The sequence below is a fragment of the Lissotriton helveticus genome, chromosome 9 (assembly GCF_964261635.1).
Source record: "Lissotriton helveticus chromosome 9, aLisHel1.1, whole genome shotgun sequence".
Classification (NCBI taxonomy): domain Eukaryota; kingdom Metazoa; phylum Chordata; class Amphibia; order Caudata; family Salamandridae; genus Lissotriton; species Lissotriton helveticus.
In genome coordinates this window covers 77,636,367-77,664,269 of record NC_136070.1, presented here as the reverse complement: position 1 = coordinate 77,664,269, position 27,903 = coordinate 77,636,367, and the positions used below count along the sequence as shown (strand labels likewise).

General features: G+C 46.2%; 1 protein-coding gene across 3 annotated transcripts in view; it reads left to right on the top strand.

Moving 5' to 3' along the window:
* Window positions 1-27,903, top strand: part of MAX (MYC associated transcriptional regulator X) — a 74,080-nt gene that overhangs the window by 20,670 nt on the left and 25,507 nt on the right. For 2 of the 3 annotated variants that reach the window (XM_078659520.1, XM_078659522.1), the window contains one exon: window positions 25,235-25,354. In XM_078659520.1, coding sequence (XP_078515646.1) covers window positions 25,235-25,354 — 120 coding nt within the window. The remainder of the gene's footprint in view (window positions 1-25,234; window positions 25,355-27,903) is intronic. The other variant, XM_078659521.1, reaches the window with a different exon arrangement.

Genomic DNA, 27,903 nt, shown 5'->3' with positions numbered 1-27,903 from the left:
ATCATATTTATGTTGTTGCATTTCCTTCTGGTTCTTCTGTAACCTGGTTGTCCAGTCCCCATGGATGTGTGGTTCCTTGTTGACTTGGTTCACGGTGGTCTGTAGTCCTTGTGTTTTTCAGTGATGTTACACTTTGTCAGTTACAAAGCCACATAACTGTGTTGCTCGTATCCGTTTAGTATAAATTAACGATGGTTCTGTTGAAGTGTGTTTGAATAGTGTGAAACTTGGTGTGTGCTGATCCGTAAAGCTTTTCAACTATACAGCTTTGGTACCATATTAAGAGTGAAGGTGTGCTGTGCCTGACATGTTCTGCTAAAAGGTCTAAGGAAAGTGCGGTCGAGGTTGCAAAGCTTTGATAAGTTTAAAGTATCCAGGGTGTTGTGTAGCATCAGGTTGTCTTGCAGCACTTATGTAGTGCTTGTTACACCTATGTGGGATTTGGAATCGCTTTCCACAAGCTTGTCCACTAGTTTCAAGGCAGATTCAGTATGGTAGCACTTTGTCTAGTCTCTTTCTTGTATGTCACCTGATCTCCTATGGGCAGCCTGTAACCAGTATAGCTGGGGATTCACTTGCAATGTCCTTCACTGGTTCTCTTCTGAACTTTCCAATCAACACCAGCTGGTTATCATGGGAAACTCTAGGTGACAAAAGGTCTCTATCATGTGTGCAGTCTCCCTGGTCAACTTCAGCTTGAGCATGAAGCCGCTTGGTACTCTTCTTACATATAACCTCATCGAGAGTCACCAATATGCTGATGATGCACAACAGTACTTGAAATCTACTCTGCTCCAGACATCCAACACCTCAAACACTATTGCATATTGTCAAACGCCTTCCTTGAAACTCAACCGAACCAACATCAAACAAGATAACTGTTCAAGCCTGGCTCATTGAGATGAACCTTGATTGCTTTGTACTCCAACTCTCACTACATGGCCAATTACTTGGATTCACCCTGGACACCAGCCTCACCCTCACAGAACTCCAAACCAAAAAAACAGTACGGCCTGCTACTAGGTCTCTCTTTTGAAGAAAAAAAAACGTTTCTTCTATAATACAATTTCAGAATTGTAATTCAAGCAATTGTACTGACCCATCTGGATGGTGGTAATGCCCTACTCCTGGCACCCCACACACCATTATGGCACCCTTTACGGGCTTCCTACTTGCCTCCGAATACCTCCTACAGTGCTTGAAGAAATGCGATCACATCACTTCATCTTGATGAATTCCATTGACTCCCCTTGCCAGCCTGCACAGCCTTCAAAACCAGCTGCTTCATTTACATACAACGTACATGGCTTAGCGCTATGGTGTTGTGTGAAAGATTGTGTAAGTCCATCTGGGATTTGCTTTTGTGTTTGTAGACTTGTCGAATGAATTGTCGGCATCTGTGCCACATCACTTGTTACTATTTTCTAGCACATGTTTTTAATTTCTTACCGGTTTGTGCGTGACTACATAGCACAGACACAGCCAACGGTACAATCTCCAGTCAGGCCAGCCATAGTTTGGTCATGTTTAAATGCTTTGCAAAAGTGGCACTCTGCACATGCCATGGTACGCCAAAAAATAGGTAGATACTTCCCTGACACAACAAGACTAATGATGGAACTCCACAACACAAACCTAGTGTGGTATGCAACTCCATTGGATACCCCAGTCAGGCCGCACCATCTTCAAACCTAGCTGCTTCATTTACCAAGCCATCACAGCCAGCATCCTGCGTAACTTGCAGACAAGCTCACCAGCTCTGGTGGTTCTTTGCACAGCCTCAGCATGGACAAACTTCAGACTAAGAAGTGTTAAAAAAGAAAAACAAGACATCCATGCATCCAGGATCTGTAGCAGCCCCATACTAATCATTACTGCCCCACCTTGGTTCAAGTTTAGGAAAGAGTTAGTCTCTCCGCTCTAAAGAACATTACATCACAATGTATTAACTGTCTGCAACTCTGCATCCTCTACTACAGACCATAAGCTTGCCTTTGGTTTACTCCTCCGTACAAGCCCGAAGCTTTGTTTTCATCCAGAGACACTTGCTGTGTTGTGTGTCGATTAGGTAGTAACCGTTGCCTGCCATACTTACATTTCCTCACATACGTTTTTCACTTTGATTTTTAGCAGGCAATGGCATTTCAGTGTGAGCAAACATTTACACTTTAACAAAAGGCACTAATCGTTGGGCCTAAGGAAGATCATCTTGTTGCTTTTGGTTTTGCCAGGACATTAGTATGGCACGAATTTGGTGGAAAACGTATTTTTGAGTCCTGGCTCTGCTTGGTCTTTACATCAGTCGTCTGTTATGAAATTAACAAATTTAAACTTAGCTATTGGTGCTAGACGAGGTATGGAATCCTGACATGTATTTACTGCACCATTTGGATGTAATTGACATATGCAGTACTCCCCATGGTCGTTTTTGAGTCGGTCACTGATTGTGTGCAAAACATAGCTGTGCCAGACCACACAGTATGTATAAGAGGTAAGTAGGACAGCCTGTGTACTCTTTTATGTGGCACTATCCACATAGCGGCAGATGCAAAGCAATTGTGCACATCTGCAGTGCTATTTTATTTTAATTGCCCTTATCTAGGAATTTGTTTGTTTATATATGTAATTCAGTGTTACAGAGCATTGTGGCTTGCTGCATCTAATGCATGGTTACCAGCTAGGGCTGCTCTCTAAATGGGAGTGGATAGTGAATAAACTAAGAAATGGGGAGCTCGTGATCCAGTGAGTGGCTAAAGGAACTGTAAATGGAAGAGATGTAATCTAAAACCATACATATATGAAAGGACCTGACAGTCCTGCCGGGAAGTAAGCTGTGAACTGTACATGCTTTGATAACTGAATGCTCAGAAGAGACCAACTCTGCATATGTTTTGCGGGTCTAGAACCCAAATTAACCCAACATTGGCCTGCATAATCTGATATAGACCAGCCGCACCAAAACAGCACCACAAACGGAGGCATAGATGGTAAAGGAGTGTTTTAACATATGCCTCACCACCCTCTGTACAGCTGGGGCACCCATGTAGAAAACAATGAGTAATTTGTCAGACTAATACATTTGTGATTATGGTCCTCAAGTTTACGTATGTATTCATCTGCCTTACATTCATGCAGTGACACAAATTCATGCTGTCCTCACTAATCACACCCAAGAAGTCAACCACACATGTCCACTGATCATCTGCCTTCGCCAATGCATGTATCTGCTCATTTCCGTACATTCATCCAATGTATTTATCCTAGTCCTTTCAACCAGAGACAGTCTTGTATTTGATGGTATATACATTCTGGATGATGGATGTTATTATTGGCATTTGGCACTGGTCCTCCCAGACCTGTAAACAATCTTCAGTTTCGTTGACCAAGTCTTCTTGCTGTAACAGACTGGATACAGAAGCATGGTTCAGGTCTTCTCTCCAAACTTTCTTACACCATTCAGTTCCAGGCTTCAGTGGGACGTCACGCAGGGATCTATTCCTTCCTAGTGGGACGTCACGCAGGGATCTATTCCTTCCCATTTATCATTTGCATCTAAATACCTCTGGCCTTCCTGTTACAGAAAGTGGAGGTCCGATTCTACACAGGAAGTGCACACAGTTTGCTTACTAACTATGATTCATAGCACTGACCGTCTGCAGAGCAGTTCCGGTTAGGCTCTTGAAGTTATTGAGTGTAAATCGAATTTCTGTTATTGAAGCCAACTAACACCGAACTTTTGTTGACCAAGAGAAACGCACCACCTATTGAACTCATCTTTCTGACCTACAACGAAGGACCCTGATAGCTTCCCCCTATAAGGCAGTTAAACATGTTGGGCTGACTTTCGTTGATTGTCCTTTGAAAATCAAGTTTCAAGCGGTTCCTCCACATTTTTCTGCCATTTGAGGCTGCTCCTTGGGAGCCTGACTTGCCTTCAATCCTGCCTATGTTATTACTGTGGTCCATTCTTTTATCCAACCTCAGTATAATTATGTCAATAATATGGCCTCTGCTGCTAAGTTGGTAGTTCGTTTTCAACAAGTACTAAATTCCTTTTCTAGGTTGTTCGGAGGTCTTTGTATCTATACTAATGTATATTCTAGTTTCCCAAGCCTCCACTGGGCATTTCCCGCAAGGCTATCTTTACAAACTCTCCTCTGTTCTTTGCAGCTAAATTTAAAAGACTGTCTCTGCTGGGTGCTCAGTTCCAACATTAGGGTATTTGGTTGTTCCATCTTACTCCCGGGCACTCTCCGCTGCAGCTACTAAATTGTGGAATTCACTTCCTTCCATCCATGCCTTAAGCATTCCCCCCCCCCCCCCCCGCAGCACAAATACCTGTTGTTGCAGCCATTAGGGGTGGCTGCCTCATGCTCATGTTATGAATCCTCTTTTAGCACCAAGAAGCGTCAGCGTTACCTTGCGTTACAAATATAAACAAGCTGCACACTGTCCTTATGGGGTGAGATCAGTATTGGTCTGAGAGAGAGAAGAGCAAAACGGATAACCGAGGAAGGCAACCAGGGGAACCTACCCCTCTACTCGCTTTCCTACTCAGCCAGAAGTGAATTCGTTCATCCCACCCATGAAGCATCTGTATGCATGCATTCATGCACCAAGACCCATGCAAGCATTCATCAGTTCACCTGCTCACACCAATGCTTCATGAACTTGTCTGTCCATGCCTCATCATCCACCTATGCCCCCACCACCATCTATACATCTTTTCCATCATCTATAGACATTCACTGTCGCTTGCGTTGAGAGCTTGTGTACCATTTTATCCCACAGAATGGTTAGACTTTGCCAGTGCAGCTGGTTTGGTGTCTAGCATTCAGCACCATTATGCTTTATCTTGTTTTTTTCTGAGTCACCATTACACCCTGAGCCCTGGCTCCCTGAAACGGAGCATAGTCAACCTAAGCGGTCCAGAAGATGACGTTCATCTGCCCACTGCAATCCTTGAGCTAGCCATGTTGTAACGCCCATTTCTACCTGTCCATGCGCTCTCTTCTCCTTCCACTCTCACTAGTCATCCCCACCTGTGTTAACCCACCCTGCATCTAGTATTCACCTGCTCCCATGCTTAAATCAGACTATGCACAGGGCGTCATGTGTCCATGCTTGCATGCTCCTTCGTCCATCTGGCGAACTTTGCACATATCCGTCTGCTTGTGTGCACCTGGGCGATTGTGTGTGTGCGCACCTGAAGTATATTGCTTCGTGTCTACAGATTTGCCTTTCTACTATACGCCTACACACACTGTGGATATACCAGGCCTGGTAACACTGGCGGTTCTCCTGCTCTGTTGGGTGATTTTTGATAAAAGGTAGGCAGCATATCTGAAGTGGCCTTGTCTGCTCGTGGCCTTTGGTCTGTTTCGGCTTCCTCTCAGATCCTGTCATCTTGCTGCTTTCTGGTCTGCGGGCAGCATCCTCCATTGATTGTTAGCAGGAAAATGAGGCCAACTGGGAGGTGGAGCCGCTGCGTTCTTTTAATCTTCTGAATGAAATTCCTTTAAATCTGCTGCGGGTGCCGTGAGCTGGAAATGCCTGTTCTTGCTGTGACTCGCCTGCCTTGTCGTGATGAAGGAACCCCGTGTATGGGTCCGAAGTCATGTGAAAGGACGACCCTTTGAGTCGCAGTTCATTTGTGTGCCCTAATCAAATGGGTGGATTCTGTGTAAAGAGCAGGTTATTACAGCTTTATTTCTATGTTCCAAAACCACTGCAAAGAACACAAGACGAGTCAAACAAGCAGTGAGTACTTTGGGGCTGACCTCTGTCAATCGGAGATGGTTCCAGCTTGTTGGTTGCACTCCGCAGGAGGCACTGCCTCCTCAACATTGGATCGAAGCTGGCAATGAAACTAGACTGTATTTCTAGTGCTGAAGTGATACATCGTGCTATTCTGAACAGGTCACCGGTGCCATCTTGAAATTGGGCCCAGACCTTCCATGAGAGCTCATGTTAATTGCAGATGATGTAGCGTGAGTTGTTCTCACCACCAGTTAGTCGTTCACGTGCATAAGCAGAGACCCCTTCACTAGCACACCATCAGTGCTACGAAGAGCCAGCATTTTCAGTTGTCCTGAACTTGCAGGTGCATGCTGTAGAGAAGTCTAAGCTAATAACCGCTCTGTTCTAAAGTTAGCTGTAACTCATACAAAGGATTTACTTGGATGGTCTGTGTGACAGGTAATCCAGTTTAAGGTACCGAGGGACTTGGATATGGGTCGCTACACAGCACCAGCCAAGCCAGAAGAGCTGCACTGTGTGCATTTACAACGAGAAAAGAGGGTTACTCGGAGAAGTCTCAGTTACCATCTGGCAACACGTGCGAGGCAGAGACGTTTGTCCGATGAATAAAATGACGCAAAATGGGCAGGAATGGAGGTTGGCGCCATGAGCAGTAGCCATGCAATCTTTACAAAGGCAGTATATTTAAAACTGTGGAAAAATGATTCCCACTTTTGTCATTACTTTTTTTTCCATTTATTTGAGGTGGCACCCCGCTTCAAAGAATCCTAGATATTTGCATCCATCTTGAATCTTGGCTTCCACTGTAAAGACATGCACTTAATAAATGTGCGATCAGGTTCTGCAGGCTGGAACTTAACTGAAAGGGAATCTTCCAGAGGCCACAGCATTAAGTGATAAAAGCCTCAAGAGGCGGCTTTCGAAACAGTGGCAATGAACGGAATAAAATGAACGATTATTTCATTACAAGAAGTGTGCCCAATTGATTTTTTTCTGCTGGATGTCATACACGTATACACACACCATAGCTATCTATCTCTCTCTCTCTCTCTAGATAGATATTACAACACATCCAAATGAAAAACGCACGCTCAGAGTATTATGCAGTAGTTTATTTGATCCAGTAACGCATTTCGACCGCGAACGTATGTATGTGTACATGTATGTGTGCCTAGATGTGTATGTATATATATGTATTTTCCCAAACCACATAATACTGCGATGGCATGTGTATATAAAATGATGTTCCTGTACTACCCACTTAACCCAGCACTCCTGTGGTACTTTTCGTCCCTCAGGAACTTTGCTGGTGCCTTTAAATCACTAACAACTTAGTAATTGACCAAAGCAATCATCCATCGAGAGAACTGAGGGAGTCATTACCCTACCTAGGGAGTGCTGCCGAAAAAGTATTTACCTGTACTTGGGGCATGCTGGCAGAGCGGTCTTTGCCTGTGTCAAGGTTGTACTTTTGGAGTACCCTTTCATTGTTGAGCGCCTGCTGCCTGAGGAATCTTTGCCCTTGTTTAGGGACTGCTGATTGAGCAGTCTTGGCCCGTGTTACTGTTGTGCTGGTAGAGTACCCTTTCCATTGTTGGGGGCCTGCTGGCAGACCAGCCTTTGCTCCTGTTGGGGGCCTGCTGGCAGACCAGCCTTTGCTCCTGTTGGGGGCCTGCTGGCAGACCAGCCTTTGCTCCTGTTGGGGGCCTGCTGGCAGAGCAGCCTTTGCTCCTGTTGGGGGCCTGCTGGCAGAGCAGCCTTTGCTCCTGTTGGGGGCCTGCTGGCAGACCAGCCTTTGCTCCTGTTGGGGGCCTGCTGGCAGACCAGCCTTTGCTCCTGTTGGGGGCCAGCTGGCAGACCAGCCTGTGCTCCTGTTGGGGGCCAGCTGGCAGACCAACCTGTGCTCCTGTTGGGGGCCAGCTGGCAGACCAGCCTGTGCTCCTGTTGGGGGCCAGCTGGCAGACCAGCCTGTGCTCCTGTTGGGGGCCAGCTGGCAGACCAGCCTGTGCTCCTGTTGGGGGCCAGCTGGCAGACCAGCCTGTGCTCCTGTTGGGTGGCCTGCTGGCGAGGCAGTTGTTGCTTGCTTCTGTTGGGGGCCTGCTGGAGGGCCGCCTTTGCTCCTTTTGGGGTCCTGCTGGCGGAGCAGTCTGCCCGTGTTGGGGTTCCTGCTGGCGGAGCAGTCTGCCCATGTTGGGGTTCCTGCTGGCGGAGCAGTCTGCCCATGTTGGGGTTCCTGCTGGCGGAGCAGTCTGCCCGTGTTTGGGTCCTGCAGGCGGAGTAGTCTGCCCGTATTGGGGTCCTGCTGGCGGAGCAGGGGTCCTGCTGGCGGAGCAGTCTGGCCGTGTTTGGGTCCTGCTGGCGGAGCAGTCTGGCCATGTTTGGGTCCTGCTGGCGGAGCAGTCTGGCCATGTTTGGGTCCTGCTGGCGGAGCAGTCTGCCCCATTAATCAAGTGCCGTTGGAGCAGACATTCCCCTATTTTGACACTGCCGTAGTTGTAGTCATACTTATAGGGGCATGCTTCTAAGGGAGTTGTTGGGCCCCAGATGGTGCAGTGTGGCCGAGCAGTCTTTGCCCTTCCTGTTGACAGTGCTTCGGGCATGGAGCTGGGGTGGTAGTGATCCCTCCTATGGGTCTGCCTCTGCTGCAGCAGATTACTGTCTGCATGTAGCTGAAACAGGCCTCACCACTGGGGACTTTTCCGTCACACTTGTCCAGTAACAGATATGTGACTTTTGAGCAAGATGGGTTGGTTGATACATTAGGGTACTATACTATAGTACTTGCAACTGAATCTTGTGTCTTTGAGATGTGAATCCGCCACCCTTAACTGAGTCTCTGGTACCGCCGGTGGAAGTATGGGAGGTTGGTCTTGAATTTCTTGTTCTCACATTTCCTTAGAATTATGCTGCAGAGCTCGCCCGTCCCTACATGCCCTTGCCTTGCATAGTTTGCCTCTGTGGGATTCTAAACTGGGTCACACTTGATAATCTACATGTGTTAATGTAGCGTATGTACTTGGTGTCCTATTGTATCAATCTTTATGACATTAAATTCAGTAGACCTTTGGATATGATCAATGCATTGATTTCTCTGCCCGAATGTTACTTTGGGTGCTTTCTGTTGTTTCTGAGTATTTTAGCCAGTTAATATTCAGTGAGCGCTTGCAGCAGCAGGACCTGTTGGGCTTGGCATCAGAGCAGGTGTGCCATCTGCTGCCGGGACACTCAATTCTGGAGTTTATTATTGTGGAGTTTAGTTGACCGATCTGATATCAATACATTGTCTTGCTGGAAGGACCTCTTTCCAACGTTGTTTGTTGTTGATGCTTTATTAATGTCTTTCATCAGGGTGTTTTCATAGTGAAGTATTAGAACAGCCAAATCTATATGGCCTGGTGACCTCTAGATGAGAGCAGGGAAGAATACAAGCAACCCTAGACTTGTGTTAGTCTCCTAGTCATAATATATGCCCAGACTTGTCCTTTAAGTAGTGTATTCTTCTTTTTTTTTTTTTTTTTTTGTGGTGGGTGGGCTGTGAGGTGCTGGTCGTGTGAAGACGTGTCGGCTTGGACTCTTACCAACTGTCTGTTCCCTTACCTATCGAGCATTTTCTTCCACCTGTTTCTTGGATGGTTGTTCAGACGCTAGTGTTGTATGTTTATGAAGGCAGCTTGTTGCTGGAGTAATGATGTACTCTGCTCCTCTCAAGGTTCGTGCTACATTCTGCTGCTTTTCTGATAAAGTTGCACAAGTCCATTTGTATACTGAGCTCCTGTTTAAGGCCCTATGTTGGCTGCTTTTGGAAACGCACATTGGGCTCATGGTGGGGTGCCCAATCATGTAAGAGTTGTTCACCACCAACATGGTCTTGTATTGTATTGTAGATGAACTTTTATAGCGCAGACTGTCACCCCAAGGGTATCCAGGTGCTGCGAGGTACCATATTGTCAATGTACGTATAGGCGATCTACCCCAGAGAACAGATTGTGAGACTCGTCTTACGCCTCCCTCGGCAATAACCAAGTCTTTAGCCTCTTGTGGCAAAAGGGACCCATTTTGGGGGGGTCCTGTTCGACTTGCAGTGAGTCAGGCGCATTGAAAGGCTGCAGGAAGACACAAGGCCATTCATCCTAGCGCAAGCATAAAGGAAATCTAGATTTTTCGAAACCACTGTTGCCTCAGAGGAGAAATAGGGCTGGGTAGAATTAGTCACATGTTCGGATCTGCTGATCATGCTACTAACTTTATTTGGGCTAAAAGCTCCAGCTGGCGAATTTACACAGGCTGTCTGTGCTACTTAAACGATGTAAATATTGCTAAATATGGTTCAGCACTTTTTCTACTGGCCAAAAACTGAATAGTATATCACACTCCCCCCCCCCCCCCCCCCCCATTGTACCAGCAGAGGCATATTTTTAAATAAGGTTCTTTTATAACCGCCTGTAATAATGCTTGCTCTGACAGTTGACATGTTGTAGCCCGGAGAAAACTATTGTATATATGGTTGACCTTTTTTACCTGCTCTTTAGTAGTTCAAATAAATAAGTGAAACATAGTTATACAGGCAAGAATGCAGGAATCGTTCATTGTTGCTGTACAAAATTAAAAACTGAAAAATGGAGTATTGCCTCCCCAAAGCGGCTGCAGTGTGTAGACCTGAAACGGGATGTTAAATTGGGAGTAACCGATAGGAAGACTCCTTTTGTTGGCAATAACTGCTGTTATTTGCCTGGTGGGTGAGCCTTCTGAGGCGGCCCTCGGTCACCTCCGTTGAGCTCTTGACTTTCTTCCTGTGCCCGCTTCCACGCGCCTCCAACCCTTTCACGGGGGAGCGCGAGGAAGGAGCATGTGTTGGCACGTGCTCAAAGGGTTGCAGCGCTTCCGGGTCACATGGTATTGACCTGGTGAGGGAGACACGTGCTGCAGCACGAGGAAGGGGACTGTGTTGGCTGGGCCGGACACTTCGGGTGGGGAGGACACACTGGTCAGCTGCGAATACGGTGTGAGTGGTTCACGGAGGAGCAGCAGCAGGCCATGGAGGCTCAGTGGGGTAAACGTGGAGTGCTGCTAAATACCCTGTTGCCATTAGCAAATGGCAGTTACTGTGGTTGAACTGTTCCTGCATGGGAGTGTAATTCCTCATTCTGTCCCCAGCTAAAGACCGCACTTCAAGTAGTGCCTCACCTGAATCAGAACAACGCTCCTTCTGTCTGGAAACACGTAGCAGTGCACACATGCAGCGCTCATTCATTGAACTGTATGTATGTGTGTGTTGTGTATGGAGGAAGTGAGGCTGGTGCATAAGATGTGTACCTTTACGTAAGGCATCGGACATGCTTTCATTTAGTCCATTTGAAAAAAAGAATTTGCTGATCTTTGACACTGCCATTTAACTCTTGACATGTGATCAAATTTTAGAGATGGTCACTTTCACGTTGACAGTTTCCCCACTGGCTAGGTTGATTGTCTCTCCTCCATTTATCAGTATTAGCGCAGGGAGATGATTGGAAATATTGCAAAAGAGTGCAGCGTTGTAACCCTTTCCATAGTTTTGTAATCCATTCTAGTTGTGGACGTTGGGCTTTTAAAATGTCAAGACCTGCAAAACGTCGTTCGGTCTATGTAGCTATTGAGTGACCGGTGTGAATCTAAACATCTGGAAACCATTGCTTTCTCCGGAGCCAGTAAGCAGAGAACTTTTGGAAGCCTCGTCTGGACACGCTGTATTGTGGCCTGGCAGTACACAGCTGGAAGGGGCTCGTTTTTTGTACAGATTTGTTTGGGCGAATTACTTCAAGACTGGGAACAATTTTCCACGGTAAAGAAATGGACACGGTCTATAGCACTCAGGGGAGCTCTAATAATGACCGTATTAATCACGTGGAACATTGTGTCTGGGTGTTTTAATAGCAGTTATTAACAAGTGTAACGACCTAGAGAGGATAAACGCAGCATGTTCCCTTCCTTTCCTTGAGGGTTGAATAAACTGCGGCCGCAGTATGGTAAGCCTGCTGACCAGGGAGTCCTTCTTTTGACAGCAAGTACTCGTATACACAGGCAGCACCTTGTTCTGGTCCAGTATTCACGGTTACGTAGATCAGGTTGTCCCTTGCAGAGAGTTTTACTCTCTCTTACTTCACCCACTGCACTTCGTAAGAGTACCTGTTTGAGTGGCCTACTACCAATTTGATCGTCCAATATATCTGCTGACGGTTCAAGCTAACAGGTGGAGGGTTAAGTGGGTCTTCCTGCACTTACTTACCTGTTTGTTTTTGCGCCTAGAAGGGTCTTGAACCAGGGCCACTGCTATTTTCTACTTCACCCTTACTCCCACCTCTCCACACCCATTTAAGGCTAGCCACAACTTCCCTCCACGCGATACCGCCAGTGTCTGTCCCTATTGCACATACTCCTTTTGGTCATGTGTCTACTGCCCAGTAATCCGCCGGCCCATTAACGGTTCTAGTGGTCGCTACGTCCCCATTACTTCTGCATGGACACGGCAGCTCTATTACTGCGATGTTAAATATTTAAATTAGGCTATAGCCATCCCCCCCATTTTATTGACCCTATTCGCCTGCAGCTACGATATCCTTGTATTCAGTCTGTCGGAACAGTCCACTCTAGAATCCTTAGACCCACTATCCTTTGATGGTTCCATCTCTGCTTCTGGGTGTACCCGTAACTAACTACAGTGGTTTCCATGAGTAGTTAGGGGTTGTGGAATTATTGCTTCTGGGGGAAACCATATGAACATTACAACTTTCCAAAATTCTGATAGGTGGCCTAACATTGCTTCCTGGAGTCATGCTTCTGGGCAACGTACACCTAGTATCAACTGGTGGCCTAACAGAGATTTCAAAGTTTGTACCTATTATGCTCCTGGTACCAAACTCTCATTGTGTTTCCCTCTGTTTATACATATATATACCTTTGGAACCTGTGCCTAAGAAAATTTAGATAATTTGCAGGCATCTAGAGTTCATTAGGACAGTACAGGCCTGGCTGTTTCCAAAATGATTCATCTCACTCAGACTACAAGTCTTACTGGTTTGTGTATACTACCTGCAAAGCTGTCCCTCATGTTCCCAAAGCATGCCACGCTCCTGCATGCCTCCGTGATTAGTCTGGAGTACATTCTCTGACTCACTTATGCTAAAATATACTACTTATTGGTAACGCCTCAACAAACACACTTTCAAAACATCCACAAGAAACTGCATACCTACTTGTTCGACCAAGTAGAACACTTTTGCGACACGAGATGGAGTAGGAAAATGCTGTAGCTGCCCTGCACTAATAGAGGATCGTAGGAGGCTGCTAATGTCGGACTTTAATAGGCAAATTATATGAACATGCCGACAAGCAGTCATAGCCAGTTTACAAGGAGAAAGCTTGCAATTGACGGGTAGACTTCTGAAGTTTATAGAAATAGTGGAGAAGAAATTGCTTAACTGTGGACAATAAGGATGGTTTTACTTATACTTGGTTTTATACATTGAAAAGTTTATTTTAATTATGTGGTCTTAATAATGTATGAAATGTAAGAAGAATTGTATAATGTTGTTTTAATTGTAAGTTTTTAGTAACGGAACCATACATTTTTCATTCATTCGAGTAGGAAAATGCTTCAGGAATACTCCGTGTTCATTATTCAGCCTGGGAAAGATGAAATGCAGAGTCATAGCTACTGGATTTCCAGTCTGCATATTACCACTGCAGCGGGAGCACAGCCCACTAAGCTGTTAGGATCAGGGATTGCTGGGTGGAAGGTGAAGCACATCCTTTCATCATTGCATGGTTAATATGGCATCTAGTTGAGCAAAAGTTATGAGGTGGTACAAATGACATAATTTTGAGAGCAACCAGTTTAAACCCTTTTTAGGTCTTGGCTACCAGACGGCACGTGTGTTGTCTGTTGCAAGACAATTGTGAGCTTACACTGGGCTTATAGCCCACCCATGGCTTACCATTGGTGGCTTTCTTGTCGCTTTCCCTTGCTTCCCATTTGCTAGATTGTGTGTTTTTTCCTTGTTTTAATCCCTCCCATGGAGAAAAACTGCATTACTTGTGTTTTTCCTCCGCTCACTTGTATGGAACCATTTTTTTTCTTTGTTTAAGCACTCCGCGAGAGAGCGTGTTCCTATTGTCTCCCTTGTGTACTTCTGTTCCCACCTTCACTGCGCCTTCCTCACTCATCCATGTGGTTCTCCCCTTCACCCAGGCTTTAATTTTTTTTTGTCCATGTGCTTCTTCCCGCCAGCTCTACATTACTCTTTTGCCCGTCCCAATCGCACCCTCCATGTTGCTTCCCCTCCCACGCTTGATCCTTCATTGTTGCTTCCGCCCGCACCCAGTGTTTCAGCCCCACACCAGTGCCCCCATTTTGCACCAATGCTTTATTCAACAATAATTGGAAACTAAAAATTTTAAAGTAGCTGCGCCACTTGCAGGCATTTTCTTTATTCCTTTCTCTTTTTTTAAATATAATTCTTTAGCCTTGTGGCATTGCATCGGAGCTGCTGCTAAACATGACTAAGACCATTGGCAAAGCCAATAGGTTCCAAAGGTGAGACCAGTTGGCTTTTCCCACGCTAGTTTTTGGGTTTCGCCTGCCGAAAGGCTGCGCTCTGCGCAGGTTTTCAGCGCAGGTGAAATCCTTTGTTGACTATAAGGAGTTCGGGAACGTCCCCCGGCTCTCATTGGCTAGCTCCATAAATGGAGGCTAGCCATTGAGTGCCGGATCTGTCCGTCAAGGCCGGACCAGATTCGGGGGCGTTCCCGAGATTTTTTCCCTGGGCGGAGTTACGTTTTTTCCGTTCCCTCCCCTTTCACTGAAAGTGATTTCAGATGCGCTGTCCATTCCCGCCCCCTCTGCTGCTGTCCTGCCTTGTGTCCCTCCTCCCGCCGTCCCCCCTCCCCCCTCCTCGCTGTCCTGTTATGGCCCGATCGAGTGGCCACCTTGATTGTTAACTAACTGAAGAGCCGGTGCCCACCCGGCATTGCCCCGTGTTCTCACCGCTGCGGCCCGGGGGGCCTGAAAGTGATCAGAAGCTGAAGCGAGAGAAACGAAGGGGCCGCGACCTGATTGGTCCTCTGACAGGAGGCGCGCTCTGATTGGCCGTTTGCAGTAGGCCTGTCCCGAGTGCCGCGCTCTGATTCGATGCCTTGCCCGCAGAAGCTGGGCATGTATGGAGGCTCGACGCAGGAGCCGCGACCGGATTGGGCCGCAGCAGTGGAGCCGCCCCAGCGAGGATCCGGAAGCCGAGTCAGCCGTTCGACCCCGTCCTCGCCGAGGGAATCTCCGAAGTGCCGGGTAATCACCGCCGGGTCCGGGGAGAAGAGGAGGAAGAGTGATGGCAGCTGGACTGCAGGGCCCCCGTGAGCGGAGGGAGCCCTGCAGCGAGAGGAGCGGCCTTCAGAAGCGAGCGGAGGGGGCGCGAAGCACATTGCCGGTTCCTGCCCCCCCTCCCCCCCCGTGAGGCTCCCCGACTGGAGGGAGAGCCCCGAGTGAAGAGAGAGCCGCCGGCCGGTGAGTGAGCCGACGAAAGGGAGGGGCGCCGGGACACATTGCCGGTGTCCGCCCCTCCCCCGCAGTAGCGCGAGCTCGCGTTCCTTGGGTGTGTGAAGCCACGAGGGCTTCAAGGGCGGCCCCGGTTGGCAGTGGGTCGCCCCAACGTGCACAGAGCCCGGAGAGGCTCCCCGCCCCATTTTTTTGTATTTAGAGCCCTGAGAGGCTCTGGGGGGCATTTGGTGAAGTAAATGGAGAGTCAGGGCGGCCCCGGATGGCAGTGGGTCGCCCCAACGCTGAAGAGAGCCTGTTGAGGCTCAGAGGGGCCATTTTTCAGGAGGTCGAGCCCCAGAGGGGGGCTCCAACGACCCCATATTTATAGCTGGTGAATGCTTTTCCCTCGCAGCTGAGGTAAGGGGAAAAATGCTTTTATATATATGTATGTTGTGTGCGTGCTGGCAGTTTTAAGTGTGTTTATGTAAGAGTGTAAATGAGTAGGCAGAGTGTGTCTTTGTATATGTATAAATATGTATGTGTAAGTGAAGGTCAAGTGGAATGTAAAGGCACTTCCGCTACCCCAGGCATTTTGGTGAATTGACCTTGGAGCCGCATCTTAAGCGGACTGCAGGCCACAGGGACTAGGGTGACGCAAGCAATGCTGGAGAGCGGTCAGCAACCCGGAGAGTGACGTCAGCAGAACGCAATCCACCCAACGAGTCCCCATCATGGGGTGTGCCCTTACTTGACCCATCAGGCGTAGATAAACGTGCGAGTGTGTGCTCTGAGACCCCTGTGTATGGTGAGGTGAGCTGGGCGCCTCGCGTCCTTTTGACCTTTCTTCTTTCTTACTCCTGGCCTCTTTCATCCCTTCCCTTTTATTTCTGCCCTCTCTCTTGCTCTCCCACTCTTTTCTGCCCTCCCACTACTTCTTACACTTTCTCATTCCTACACTACCTCTGTATCCTGTCCTCTCCTCTTTGCATATGCCCTCTCAACATGCGCTATCACTGCACACAGCCTCTCTACACACGGCCTCTCTGCACATGCCTCTCTCCATATGATCTCTCTGCACAGGTCCATGTGTAGAGAGGGCAAGTGAAGAGAAGGCATGAGTAAAGAGGGCGTGTGCAGAGAGGGTGTTTTCCGGACAGGGCAAGTACAGAGAGATCAAGTGCAAATAGTGCATGTTTAAAAGGGCATGTGTAGAGGCTATAAGTTGACCAGTGCTTATGATGAGAAAGCGAGTGCAGGTGACAACAAATCTGCAAACTCCAATGGTGTTCCTTATGTGATGAGAACACATCTGCAAACTGCTATGGTGTTGCTTTCCTGAGGCACTGTCAACTTTTTCACACATTTTTTCCTCTTTCTGTCTACATTACTACACTAATACCTGCCCCCTCTCTCCCTTCTACCCTCTCTCTTTCTTGCCCTACATCCTTCCTTCTCACTCCCTCCCTTTCCCTCTCTCCCACTCTCCCTTTCCACCTCTCTTCTGATCTCTTTCACTTTACTGTCCTCAATCTCTTTTATCTCTCTCCTTTGTTTCAATCTCACTTCCTTTCGCCCTCCCTCTACATCTCTCACACTCCTGCCTTTCACTCTCCATCTACATCTTCTCTACACTTTCTATCCCGCACTCCTTATCTTTTCTTTCAACACTCTCTCGCTTCTGCCCTCCTTCCTGCTCTATTCTTTCCTGACCTCCCTATCTCTTCTGCCTTCTCTCACTCTATTACCTCTGCCCTTCTCTCTACTGTTATCCCTCTCTCTCTTCTGCCTTCTTAGTCTCTACTGCCCTCCCTTTCCACCTCTCTCTTCTGCTCTCTTTCACCTTCTTGTCCTCCATCTCTCTCCTCCTTCTCCTTCCCGCACTCCCTCTAACCTGCTGCCCTCTCCTTTCTGCCTTTCTCACACCCTCCTACCTTCCCTCATGCCCTCACACTCCTTTATGCCCTTTCTCTCTCTCTTCTGCCTCTATTCCTTCCTTCCTGCCCTCCCTCTCTATCCTGCCCTCGCTTCCTTTTGACCTTTCTTCTTTCTTACTCCTGGCCTCTTTCATCCCTTCCCTTTTATTTCTGCCCTCTCTCTTGCTCTCCCACTCTTTTCTGCCCTCCCACTACTACTTGCACTTTCTTATTATATACAATGCCAATAACTCTAACTTTTCCAAAGGCGAAACCATTGCATTGTAAATGCTTGTTTTCTATGCTTGAGACGAGTGCATGTACTAGTGGATAGTAGAGGTCTTATTTAAAGTAGTTTTCAAGGTTCGTTGAAAACGGTAGGATGAAGCATGTTTATCAGATATTACTGTACCTAAATCTGCATTCTCCTACTGAACCAGAAAAGTTGTCCCTTTCTGTGTCACTAAGATATTATCATCAGTCTGTTCTTGGGTCTCGCCAGCACACAGACTTAAGCTGTTTTTGTTGATGACCTACCTTTTGTGGACAAAACCAAAACTAAGTGACCTTTGTGTCAGCTCATTGCTTACCATTGGTTGTCATTATTGTCATTCTAATGTACTCGCTTCTCATTTGTTGACTCTCCTTCCTGTTCTTCTGTTTGTCGTCCCGCCTCCCCCCAATAGCACAGCTCATCAGCCTCTTCTTGTTGGATGACTTGTCACCGTTACTCACATTAAGGGAACATCGTTTTTCTTTTCAACATTCAAATGAAGTGTTTTCTTGTTCTCTCCTTTGTACTGCTTTCCTCTTCAAATGCCCACATCGTCTGTGTTAACATATACCCCACTACTACCCTTCTTCCCCTACAAACAACCAATCCCCCAACATGTACCATTGCTTCCACTACGCCCAATGCCCTCCCCCCACCTTTCCAGTATTTTTGTCTTTCAGTTTCCTTCTCCCCTCCCTGTTGCGCCCCGCCCCTCCTATCTTTACATGCTTTCTTTTTTTTTTTAACATGAATTATTTAAATACGTTTTAGTGTTTGGCAGGGCCTGCAGGTGTTTGCTATTTGACCATTATTTTTCGTGTGTGTAAGATTGACTCCGTTCCGCTGCATCAGCACAGAAGCTTATTTTTAAACATCAGAGTGAGACTCTATAACGACTGTACGAGGTGCTTCCAGGACATCATGCGCTAAATGAAAACGTGCCCTGCAGAAACAACAATTTAAGGAACTACAGCAAGAGTTAAAAAAAAAATTGAAAATGGGGGCTAGGGCAAGAGTGAACATGACGGGTATATCTACAATTGCACAAGTATAGTTGTTTAGGATAACTTGCCTTTCTGCTTGGAGAGAAGGAAGCAAACTGTGTATTGGTGTAACCAAGATGCCCTGTTACCAGTGTTCTCGCAGACCAATGCATGGGCATGTTTCAAAATACAAATCGTGGTGTGATGCCCGTAAAGACAGCTGCCGGAAGTTGCTAGACTTTCCAGTAGGTGTTCTAGCATCCGTGCCCCCGTCTGCCTAGCAACAAATAAAATGGGGAAGTGGGCAAGAATTGGAACAGAAGAGAAGGAAGGAACTAGTGTCGGAGGGCATTTCGTGATTTTTGTAGTATGAAAAGAAAAGCATTTTCAAATTAGTGCGTGACCTGATCGGCGAGTTACTATCCATTAGTTGATGTAAACCTATATTTTCTGAACAATTTGTGAAATGCGCCCAGCTTCCATTTTGTTTAGAATCCGGAATAAAATGTAGGTAATACGGTCTGGATTGGTTGTAAACTGAACGGCGAAATCTCTTCCCCCCCCCCCCCGTGAGTTTGGTTCCCCCAGTTTTCCTTCAGTTTCCTTTTACGAGAAAGTGCCTACTTTGCATCGAATATTTTATGACCCTGCAGCAGTGCCTGTCGAGCAACTTTATTTTATTGTGCAAAACCAAGCCTCAAGCCAGTTTACCGCTCGCAGGCGGGCGACATTGTCTTACAAATCTTCGCATTATGATTTCATGGATATCAAACACAAGTTATACTCCTTGTTACTTATAAGGGGGGAGGGAGTCTTTACCCCATTCCTCATGCTCTGCAGATTCAGATTTCATCTGGTCCCTGCGCATGTCAGCTTAGCCTGGATTTTTGGGATGCTAATGCTGAGGCTGCATTATTGGGCTTCCTTTTTTCTCACCCCTGCCACCTGACATCACAGAGCGTAAGGAGTACCAAACATTCCCCTTTGGGAGTTCCGCTTTTTCTTATGCTCTTCTACCCACTAGGCTCCTGCGACTTAGAACCTAGCTCTGTTTTCTGCTTTGTAAGGTGGGTATCCAAAATGTCCTCTGCGGTGGTAGCAGTGTGCAGGAACCCCTGCTCCACCTCGTTGGGGGCGACTCACGTTGGAGCCCTCTACATCTTACCCCTTTCCCCAGCCCCCCATAACTGACTTTCGCATCCTTCCGCAACTGCCCTCCCCACCTTTCTCAGGCTTTGTCTTAACGCCTTTTACCTGTGCCCTCTACATATCTATTCTTGCTGGCTCCTGGGAAGAATGGGGTTTTTCTGTGCTGAAGTGTCACTTTGCATGTCCTTCTGCACTGTTGATCTTGGACCCTCAACTAGGTTATGGCTATGGCCCCTTAAGGCCTTATCTGCCAGGTGGGGCTATACATGCTCTTGTGCAGTGTAGCCTGCCATCAGGTGGCGGTGGGGCAGTGTAGGTTCTGCAGCACCATGCGAGTTGTGAACATTATCTCCATCCACTGGTAAGAATCAGACTGTAGGATGCCACCGAGCTGAGCATAGGACTTGGCCACACCCACAATCTGTGTTGCCTCCCATGACTTCGGAGCTTGTGGTGCAGGGCCTTCTCCTATGGGCTCATGATGCACTGCATGACTTGGCCACGTACCCAACTTTCAGTGACTATTGCAATGTAACAAACCACGGCCTAGCATCTCTATAGTGTTTGCATTGTGAATGGGCTCGATGTGTGATGTTGGTGCTGTCAAGTGCTGCCACAAGAAACCCACCCACAGCTGTAGATGTCCAGATATCTTGTGGGTGGTCTTCCATTAGATTCCTGATAACTCTCTACCTTTTCTTCATTCCGGACTTTTTAGAGCAGGTCATGAGTTTGTTGGGCTTCATCTAAAGCCAGTTTTGATTTTCTTTAAATCGAGACTTGCAGAGACTTAAGTCCTCTCCAGGCAAAGCTACCATCTCCTGTCAGCCAAGGTAATTTCTGAGGTCGTGCATAAGCAATATTTTTTTTCTCTGACTTGAATATTTCCACGAAGTTGTACCTCACCACATGTGCTTTTTATTTATTTTTCTTTCCGTTTTTTCCTAAATGTTCGCTGCAGACCTCTCTAACTTTCTCAGTTGCCTGCTAGTAGACTACTGTGTCCTACAGGCGCTGCATTGGTGGTATTATATTGTTTTAGATCCTCAAAATAGTTTCCAGTCGACACAGTATTGATAGTTGTCTTCACGTTTAATGATCATTCCTTCTGCAAGTATAATAAGTAAAATTCATCTTGTAATGTTTCGAGAAGCTCCTTTATGCTGTTGTGTGTACTCTGATACTGCCTTGAGACCTTGTTCTGGTTTGGTTCACTCATCTCGGTCTGCTAATCCTTAGCAGAGGAAGTTAAAAATCATCACAATGTCTCATGTCATAATTAGTGGGGCTGATAAAGCCTGAGGCAGCAGCACGCAGTGGAGAGAGGAGTGTGGCAGTTCCCCTGGTTATTGTGTGGTAGACACTACCTCTTGGGCGCCCTTCAATCCATAGCATGCTGTGCTGCAGAGTGATGTTTAGAATTACATTGTCCGCATTTATATCTGATTTATTATTGAAATTTGGTATGCTTACGACCAACACCGACCACAGTCCAACAACATGTTAGCAAATCGTAAAGCAATAAATCAATTCACATAATATGTATAGTTAGCACCTGTTGCAAGTCAATCACAAGCATGTATATCTGCAGGGATTGAAGTGCCTCGCCATAGGTATTGGAGTAAGCCACTACGTCCAGTATTCATGCAGATTGTCCATCTGTGTCCAGACCAGCCACATAGTCTCGGAGCGGCCCTCAGTTTATTTGTCTTGATGTAGATGGCAGGGTGTCAATTTCGCTAGTTTACTACACATCAACATGTCTTTAGCTGACTCTTGAAATCTTGCCTTCCTTTGTCATTTCCACCCTGTATCGACCTGTAGGGTTGCTAAGGCCACCAGTGTCCTACAACCCAGCATGGCCACCATGGGTTGATATTGGAATCACTTTATCTGTTATGCCCAGTGCTTGTACCACCTGTAACCAAAATGTATGTACTGCCTAGCAATCCCACATCAGATGCAGATAATCCATGCTTGAAGGCGTAGCAGCGACGGCAGCTGGGTTAGTTGACATGCTGTGATTGACCATGCTTTTCTGTATGTAATATGCCTTTTAGAGATATTGGTAGTGCCTTAGTCTTTTTCCCCATTGGAGGACTCCTCCTTAGTATCTGCACTGCAGAAAGTCCAATGTTCATCTGATTTCGGTACCCAAATCTGTTGATCTTTCCCTCCTGAAAACTTTGATTAATGCCCTGTCCGGAGTTGACCCACCCTCCCAAGCCGCACCTGCTTCATCTGTGGTTTGCTGCTTCTCTACCTCATGCACCTGATCCATGTTAGCCTCTCCTCCCAGGGAGTACATGTACAAGATGGTAAGGTTAAAGACACTTTCTGTGGTGTCTTTCTGCTAGTTTGTGAAGTGACTTACGGCCATGACTCCTTTCTCTCGCCTAGTTGTTGTTGTTACTTCTTGTAGTATTCAGCAGTAGCTCATCTGTGCACCAATGGAGTTGGTGTGCCGTTCATGATGATTCCTGATTTCTTAACTGTGTCTCTAGGTGGATGGTCCTATCTCTACTTGGTCGACCCTTTATACTTGTGTTGGATTTCTGTGATGGTATAAACATGTGATACATTCCACATTAAACGAGTAGTGCTTATATGTGCGAGGTACATCTGTTCTCGCACTGCTACACCACATTGTCTTTGAACCTCGCCCATCTCATGTATCGTACTCTCATAGGCCAAACTGCAGCTAACACTTTTTCCTCTGTGAACGCTGAAAGGTGCCCAAGAATGTGATAGAAATCTTCACATCGTTGTTATAGGAGTGAAGCATTTTTATTGGTGGGGTGACGAAAGCAACACTGTGGAATGGAAGGTGGCATCAGGAACACGGAGATAGGGCAAGTTAGGGCAACACAGGACCATAGCAGTGGGAGGGCAGACTGGGAGCAAGCACACGAATTGCAGAGGGCGGAGAGGCAAGCTGACGTATAATGGAGGGTGGCAGGGGCTGGGGCAAGCGAAAATTGAAGGAGGGAGGTGGGTTGGGAGCAAGCAACAATTGAATGTTGGGACAGTTTGGAGCAAGCAATAACAGCGACAACAATGGAGGAGGGTGGTGGTGGCGGCAAGCAACACCGACGAGGGAGGGAGGACTTTAAAGCAACACTGACAAGGGAGGGAGGAACATTGAGGGGTGAGAGGTACACGAGGGAGCTAGCTAAAAAGGACACCCTTTGGTATAGTACTAAAACACAAAGTAAATCGTAGCGCCTAAAAAGCGAGCAATGAAAAGACACAAGCAATGTATCCTTGACCCAGGAAAGGGGCAAACCCACAATGAGCATGTGGATGGGAAAGGGAGGGAGATGTGTGTTGGTATTATCCATGATGGAGTCTAGGCTATAGCCTCCTTTTGTGGACACTAGAGTTTCCCAATAATTTCTTATGCAGAAGGGTAATCTCCAGTTTTATTTGCTTGTCTGAAAAATTCAAATATTGGGTTAATAGCCTCAGGATAAAGGTGGCTTCCAGGGAAATGGAACTTTATATAATGCCCTGTTCTCTTGGATGATGGCGTCAGTAATTGAGTGTGTAGTTGCAGAGCTGATGCTGCTAAACTCCTAACACTACCTGTGCTTTCTAGAATTTCCAGTTTTTGTATTCGAGCGAGCAGCAGCAATTAGCCTTGAGCAAAGAAATCCCATGTTTTACAAATGAAGAAACCGAGGCACCCTTGAAATGTATTTATTAAGGAAGTTTGTAGAGAAGCGGCCCACAAACACCTGGTTTCAAAGTCATCCAGCTGACCACTAGGCCATGTCTCGTAGCACTCGAGGTCTTGTTGGCATCCAGCGGTATACCATGACATCAGTTGCCATCTGATTGTACATCAGGTAGCCTCAAAGAGAAGATTTGCTGGGTTATTCCTCGGTCTAATGGTTGTTCTTTTTTGTGCCATGGTGTCCCTTGGCATATGCCATCTTCCTTTTCTCTGTAATAATTTGCAGAATATTGCTGGTTACTTCTGCTGCCTCGGTCACATGCCCCATCTGCTGGAGCTCATCTCCCTCTACAGGAGGCTCGTGGGATCCAATTAGTAGTTAGTTGTACATGTTGTTCTCCTGCAGTGCTTGTTATGTCATTGGTGGGCCTTTTGGACACGTGAAATCATGAGGCCTGGGTTTTTGTCATGCTCTAGCATGGATATTTTTGTTGCTGTTTAATTAAATTTTACTTGTTAGACATTTCCCCTTTCGTCAAATTCTTTGCTGTACTTATGAGTATAATGTAATTTGACAGCACAACAACTCTGTACCTATTGTCAACCAATTCTTTAAAATATGCGAAGTCGTTCAGGGCTTTAAGCGGCCCGGGGTCCCTCTGGGTCTCAGACGCAGTAGTAATTAAAAACGGACATTGAAACGAATTCCTATCCGATCCTATATTCATGTCTTTAACTTTAATGGCAAAATCATTGTCGTTTTCTGAACAATTAACTTAAAAAACGTGAAGGTGAGCCATGTCAGCGATTTAGTTCCTGTTGAGATGTCACATGCTTTACTTAATCTTGCATTCCCTAAGAGGTTTAGCTATTTCCGTGATGTTGCGGGTCTGTATTTTTTGTGTAGCAGATTACTCTTCTGTAGTAGGTACTTGGAACCGAGTCATCTCCAGGTGTTTATTCCGGGCCACGATTGAGCGTTCAGAGTTAAGGCAGTGCTAGTTTCCCACAGTTGGCTAAAACGTGCTTTGAATGGTCATTCCATCCTAGGAGGTGTGTAATTTAATAAAATATCTACTTGTCCATGGGGCAGGTTCCTTCAGAAATCTACTTGTCCTGTAAGAAAATCCACATGTCCCTTTGGTGCGATGTAGTGCTTCGACAAATTATGGCAGCAATCTCATTATATAAGAGCTCTGATATAGCCTCTCTGATTATGCCAGGGCTCATACCATAGTAGTGTTTGAATACTTGCAATCCCCTTATGTTGCCACGTTTCCGCAAATCGACAAACTGGGGCGGAAGGTACTGGTAAGCAATAGTTCCATGGTTAGAGTGCCCTTTCGAGTCTGTGCAAACCTATTAACGTGCGTGTTTTAAGGGTTTTCAACAACTCTTGTCAAATTTTTTCCCTTACTGAGAAATGTTGGAAATTTACTCCTGACTATGGCAGACTTCCAGAGTTGGGAAAAACGTGGTTGGAAGGAAAGTGAACTTGCAAAGACACAGATTTTCGCACGAGCAAATCTACACATGCATATTTGCTGGTGCTAAATTGCAGTTCACAAATACTTTCTAGGAGTACTATTTCTTGTTCTACCTTTGGTAATTCTTAGGAATTTATGAAAGCCATATAGCTGCACTTAAAGTAAGGCCATACTCACAATAACATTCCTTCATCAATCATTAAGGGGTAGATCCAACCCCACATCTAGTCAGTCATTCAGTCTTCCACTTGGTAACATGTTTTGCTTGTGCCGTACACTGCACTGATGTAAACTGTTTTTGTTCTTTAAATAGCTCTAAAATCTTAAAACCCCTTTTTGCCTTAAAATGTTCCTTTTTAAGATGGTTGGACACCCCCAGCTCAATTTACAAACTCCGCTCTATGAATAGCCTTGTCATTTGGTTTTGCCATGTACTACTCTGCTCCATCACGTTATATTTAGGAATGCTCTGTTTCTTTTATTCCAGGCTGACAAACGGGCACACCACAATGCACTGGAACGTAAGCGCAGGGACCACATCAAAGACAGCTTTCACAGTTTACGCGACTCCGTCCCTTCCCTTCAAGGAGAGAAGGTTAGTGCATCGGTTAGTGAAAACTCCTTTATTTACCTTTTCTCTTTATTCAATTGTCATTTTTGTTGTGTTGTATGATGTCCCACTTACAAGCCATTGTAAAGTGCTTGTGCGCATGTGAAACGTGTTGTGAATGGTTGCTGGTGTGCTGGAATCAGATGTTTAACCATGACGTTTTGTTTTAGGTCGATACAAATGCCAGTCAAGCGAGGCTCACATATGAGTTATTTCAGCCATTGACGATCCCTTCTTCTCCCCAGTTGGGAAACTTTCTGCATTGTAATGATGATTCTATGATTTTTAATCCTCCGCAAATGAGGGTTACAACTTTAATCCTGATTAGAACTCATTCATGTCAATGAGTCTGAATCACAGTAGGTGCCATCTGTCCTTGTGCAGAATTTGCCGTGTAGCGTTGTCAAAGAAGCATTGTTTGAAGTAAAGTGAGCAATTTGCCCTTGTGGCTACACATGGCTGTTCTTCTCAGGCACTGCACCCTTCTCCACCAATGCCTATGATGCCCCAACAGAGTTCTGAAATTCCCGCCTGCATTTGCTTTGCCGGGGCAGGAGGATGACATCACCCAGCAGGTTGGCTGCTCTGGACCAGTCCATATTGCACAGTGTAGGCAGCACATTCAGTTCACAGTCCGCAAATCATTTCTGTGTTGAGTAACACAAGTCTGCTGTTCCAGGCACAAGACCATACCGTAGTCTGGCGGAGCAAGGACACTTCTAGGACTTAATGGCCTTGTTCGAGTGAACGATGCATGGGATTCTCCTGACACCTGGTTTCTAGAACAGCTGTAGGTCACTAGTCCTGTGGCACCATATATCCACAAATAGAAGCGATGGGTCAAATTAAAAAAAATCCAAATTTCCCAGTATACCCTGGTGCAGTATACTAAAAGAAGATCTTGAGAGAGGAGTATAGTCTTGCACAGAGAAACACCGCACCTGCTAACCTCCAGGCAGTCCGAGCAGTAAATTATTTATGCTGGCTACAGAAGTATAATGGCGAACAGTATTAGTTAAAATGATGCAAAATGCAATCTTCAGTAAAGACCTTTTAAAAACAACTAGCTGTTGTGACCGGAGTTTGCAAAATGGTTCCTGTGAAGCTAATGGCAAGAGTTGTTAAATGAGGGAGCACTAGATGCAGCAAAATATATCCTAGAAGTACCTAAATATAGCCTCACCTTGAAATGAAGAGGTGCATCTTAATACTTGTTAGGATCAAATAATATAGGTTTCCTTGGAATCAGCCACTCCACCAGAATAGAAGCCTGCCCGTACAATCAATTTCTTGGTCTCTTTGACCTGGTGTGACTTTCCCGTTTTGTGAGCCAGTGCCGGCCCAGACATCTGCCACCTGTGTAGATTCAAGGCATGTATGCAAGCCCTCTGATAGTTTCTCTGCACCTTGCTTGCGTGCGTGAGCTTGTTGATTGTCACTTAGGCGGGGCAGAGCCCTGGAGCAGTCATGTTATCGATTTCATCACTTGTCGTAATGTCAACAGACCACGGTGTATGTTATAAAAAATGCAGAGGTGAAGGGTGGTTGAAAAGTGATAGTTGCCACCTGACTACTTTGGACGAAACTGAAAGCCAGTGTGCTCATTGCGAGACATTCCTCGCCTGTTCTTGACACTCATATTTCTGTATCTTATTGTTGTGCTGCTTGCGGTTTGTGTGAAGCCAACAGCAAAGCTAGGTTTGGTTTGAAGAGGCTAGACGGGTGAGGGTATTGCTTTTGACATTTCTGCCATATTTAACTGAAGACCTGTTTCTTCCCAATGCTACCTCCCTACAGTGCCCGAGATGTGAAGCTCTCACCCAGCACTGACGGGGATTCCAGGACGAAATGGAGGCAGCCGGAACATGCAGGGGCGCTCGCGTCCCAGTGTCCCTCCCTCGTGTCCGGCAGTCCTCTGTGCGGTGGATCTTGGATGGGACTGTTTCTTCTGGCGATTGTATTTTCTCTTTACTTTGTTGTGGTTATAGAATGCTATGCACTCCGGATTAAATCCCATTACTGTAGACGACTTTGGGGAGTGGGTGGAGGATTGTGTTTGTATTCCTTTGCTGCTAGATCATTTTCTTATGACCTCCTGTAAGGCCTAATGTAAAGTCTTTCTTACAGCATAAATGGACTAGGTTCACGTGTGTTCCCTTTACCTTGCTCACATAGGCATCCAGCAAAAAAATCCACAATTTTTGTGCCTTACATGTTTAATGTAAATGCTTACGTTTTGCTATACATTTTGTTTGCTTTTCTATTTTGGTGCTATTAAACCTACAGGTAAAGTATTCAATGACTTATATTTGGTATGGCCTGCCCCATGTCTTGTGAGCTTGAGATGCAGATGTACCAAATTTTCAGCTTTAGAAGGTGATGTTGCCAGCCATGTAGCAAACAAAATATGGCGCATTACAAGAGAAGCAAGCCACAAGCTGCTAGCTTTGGATGAGCAAATGTGGGAAAAATACTCTAAATGAAGTTAAATTAAATGTATGAGGTTAAAACAGGAAGGTGAGAGTATCCATTGCCACGTATTTTTT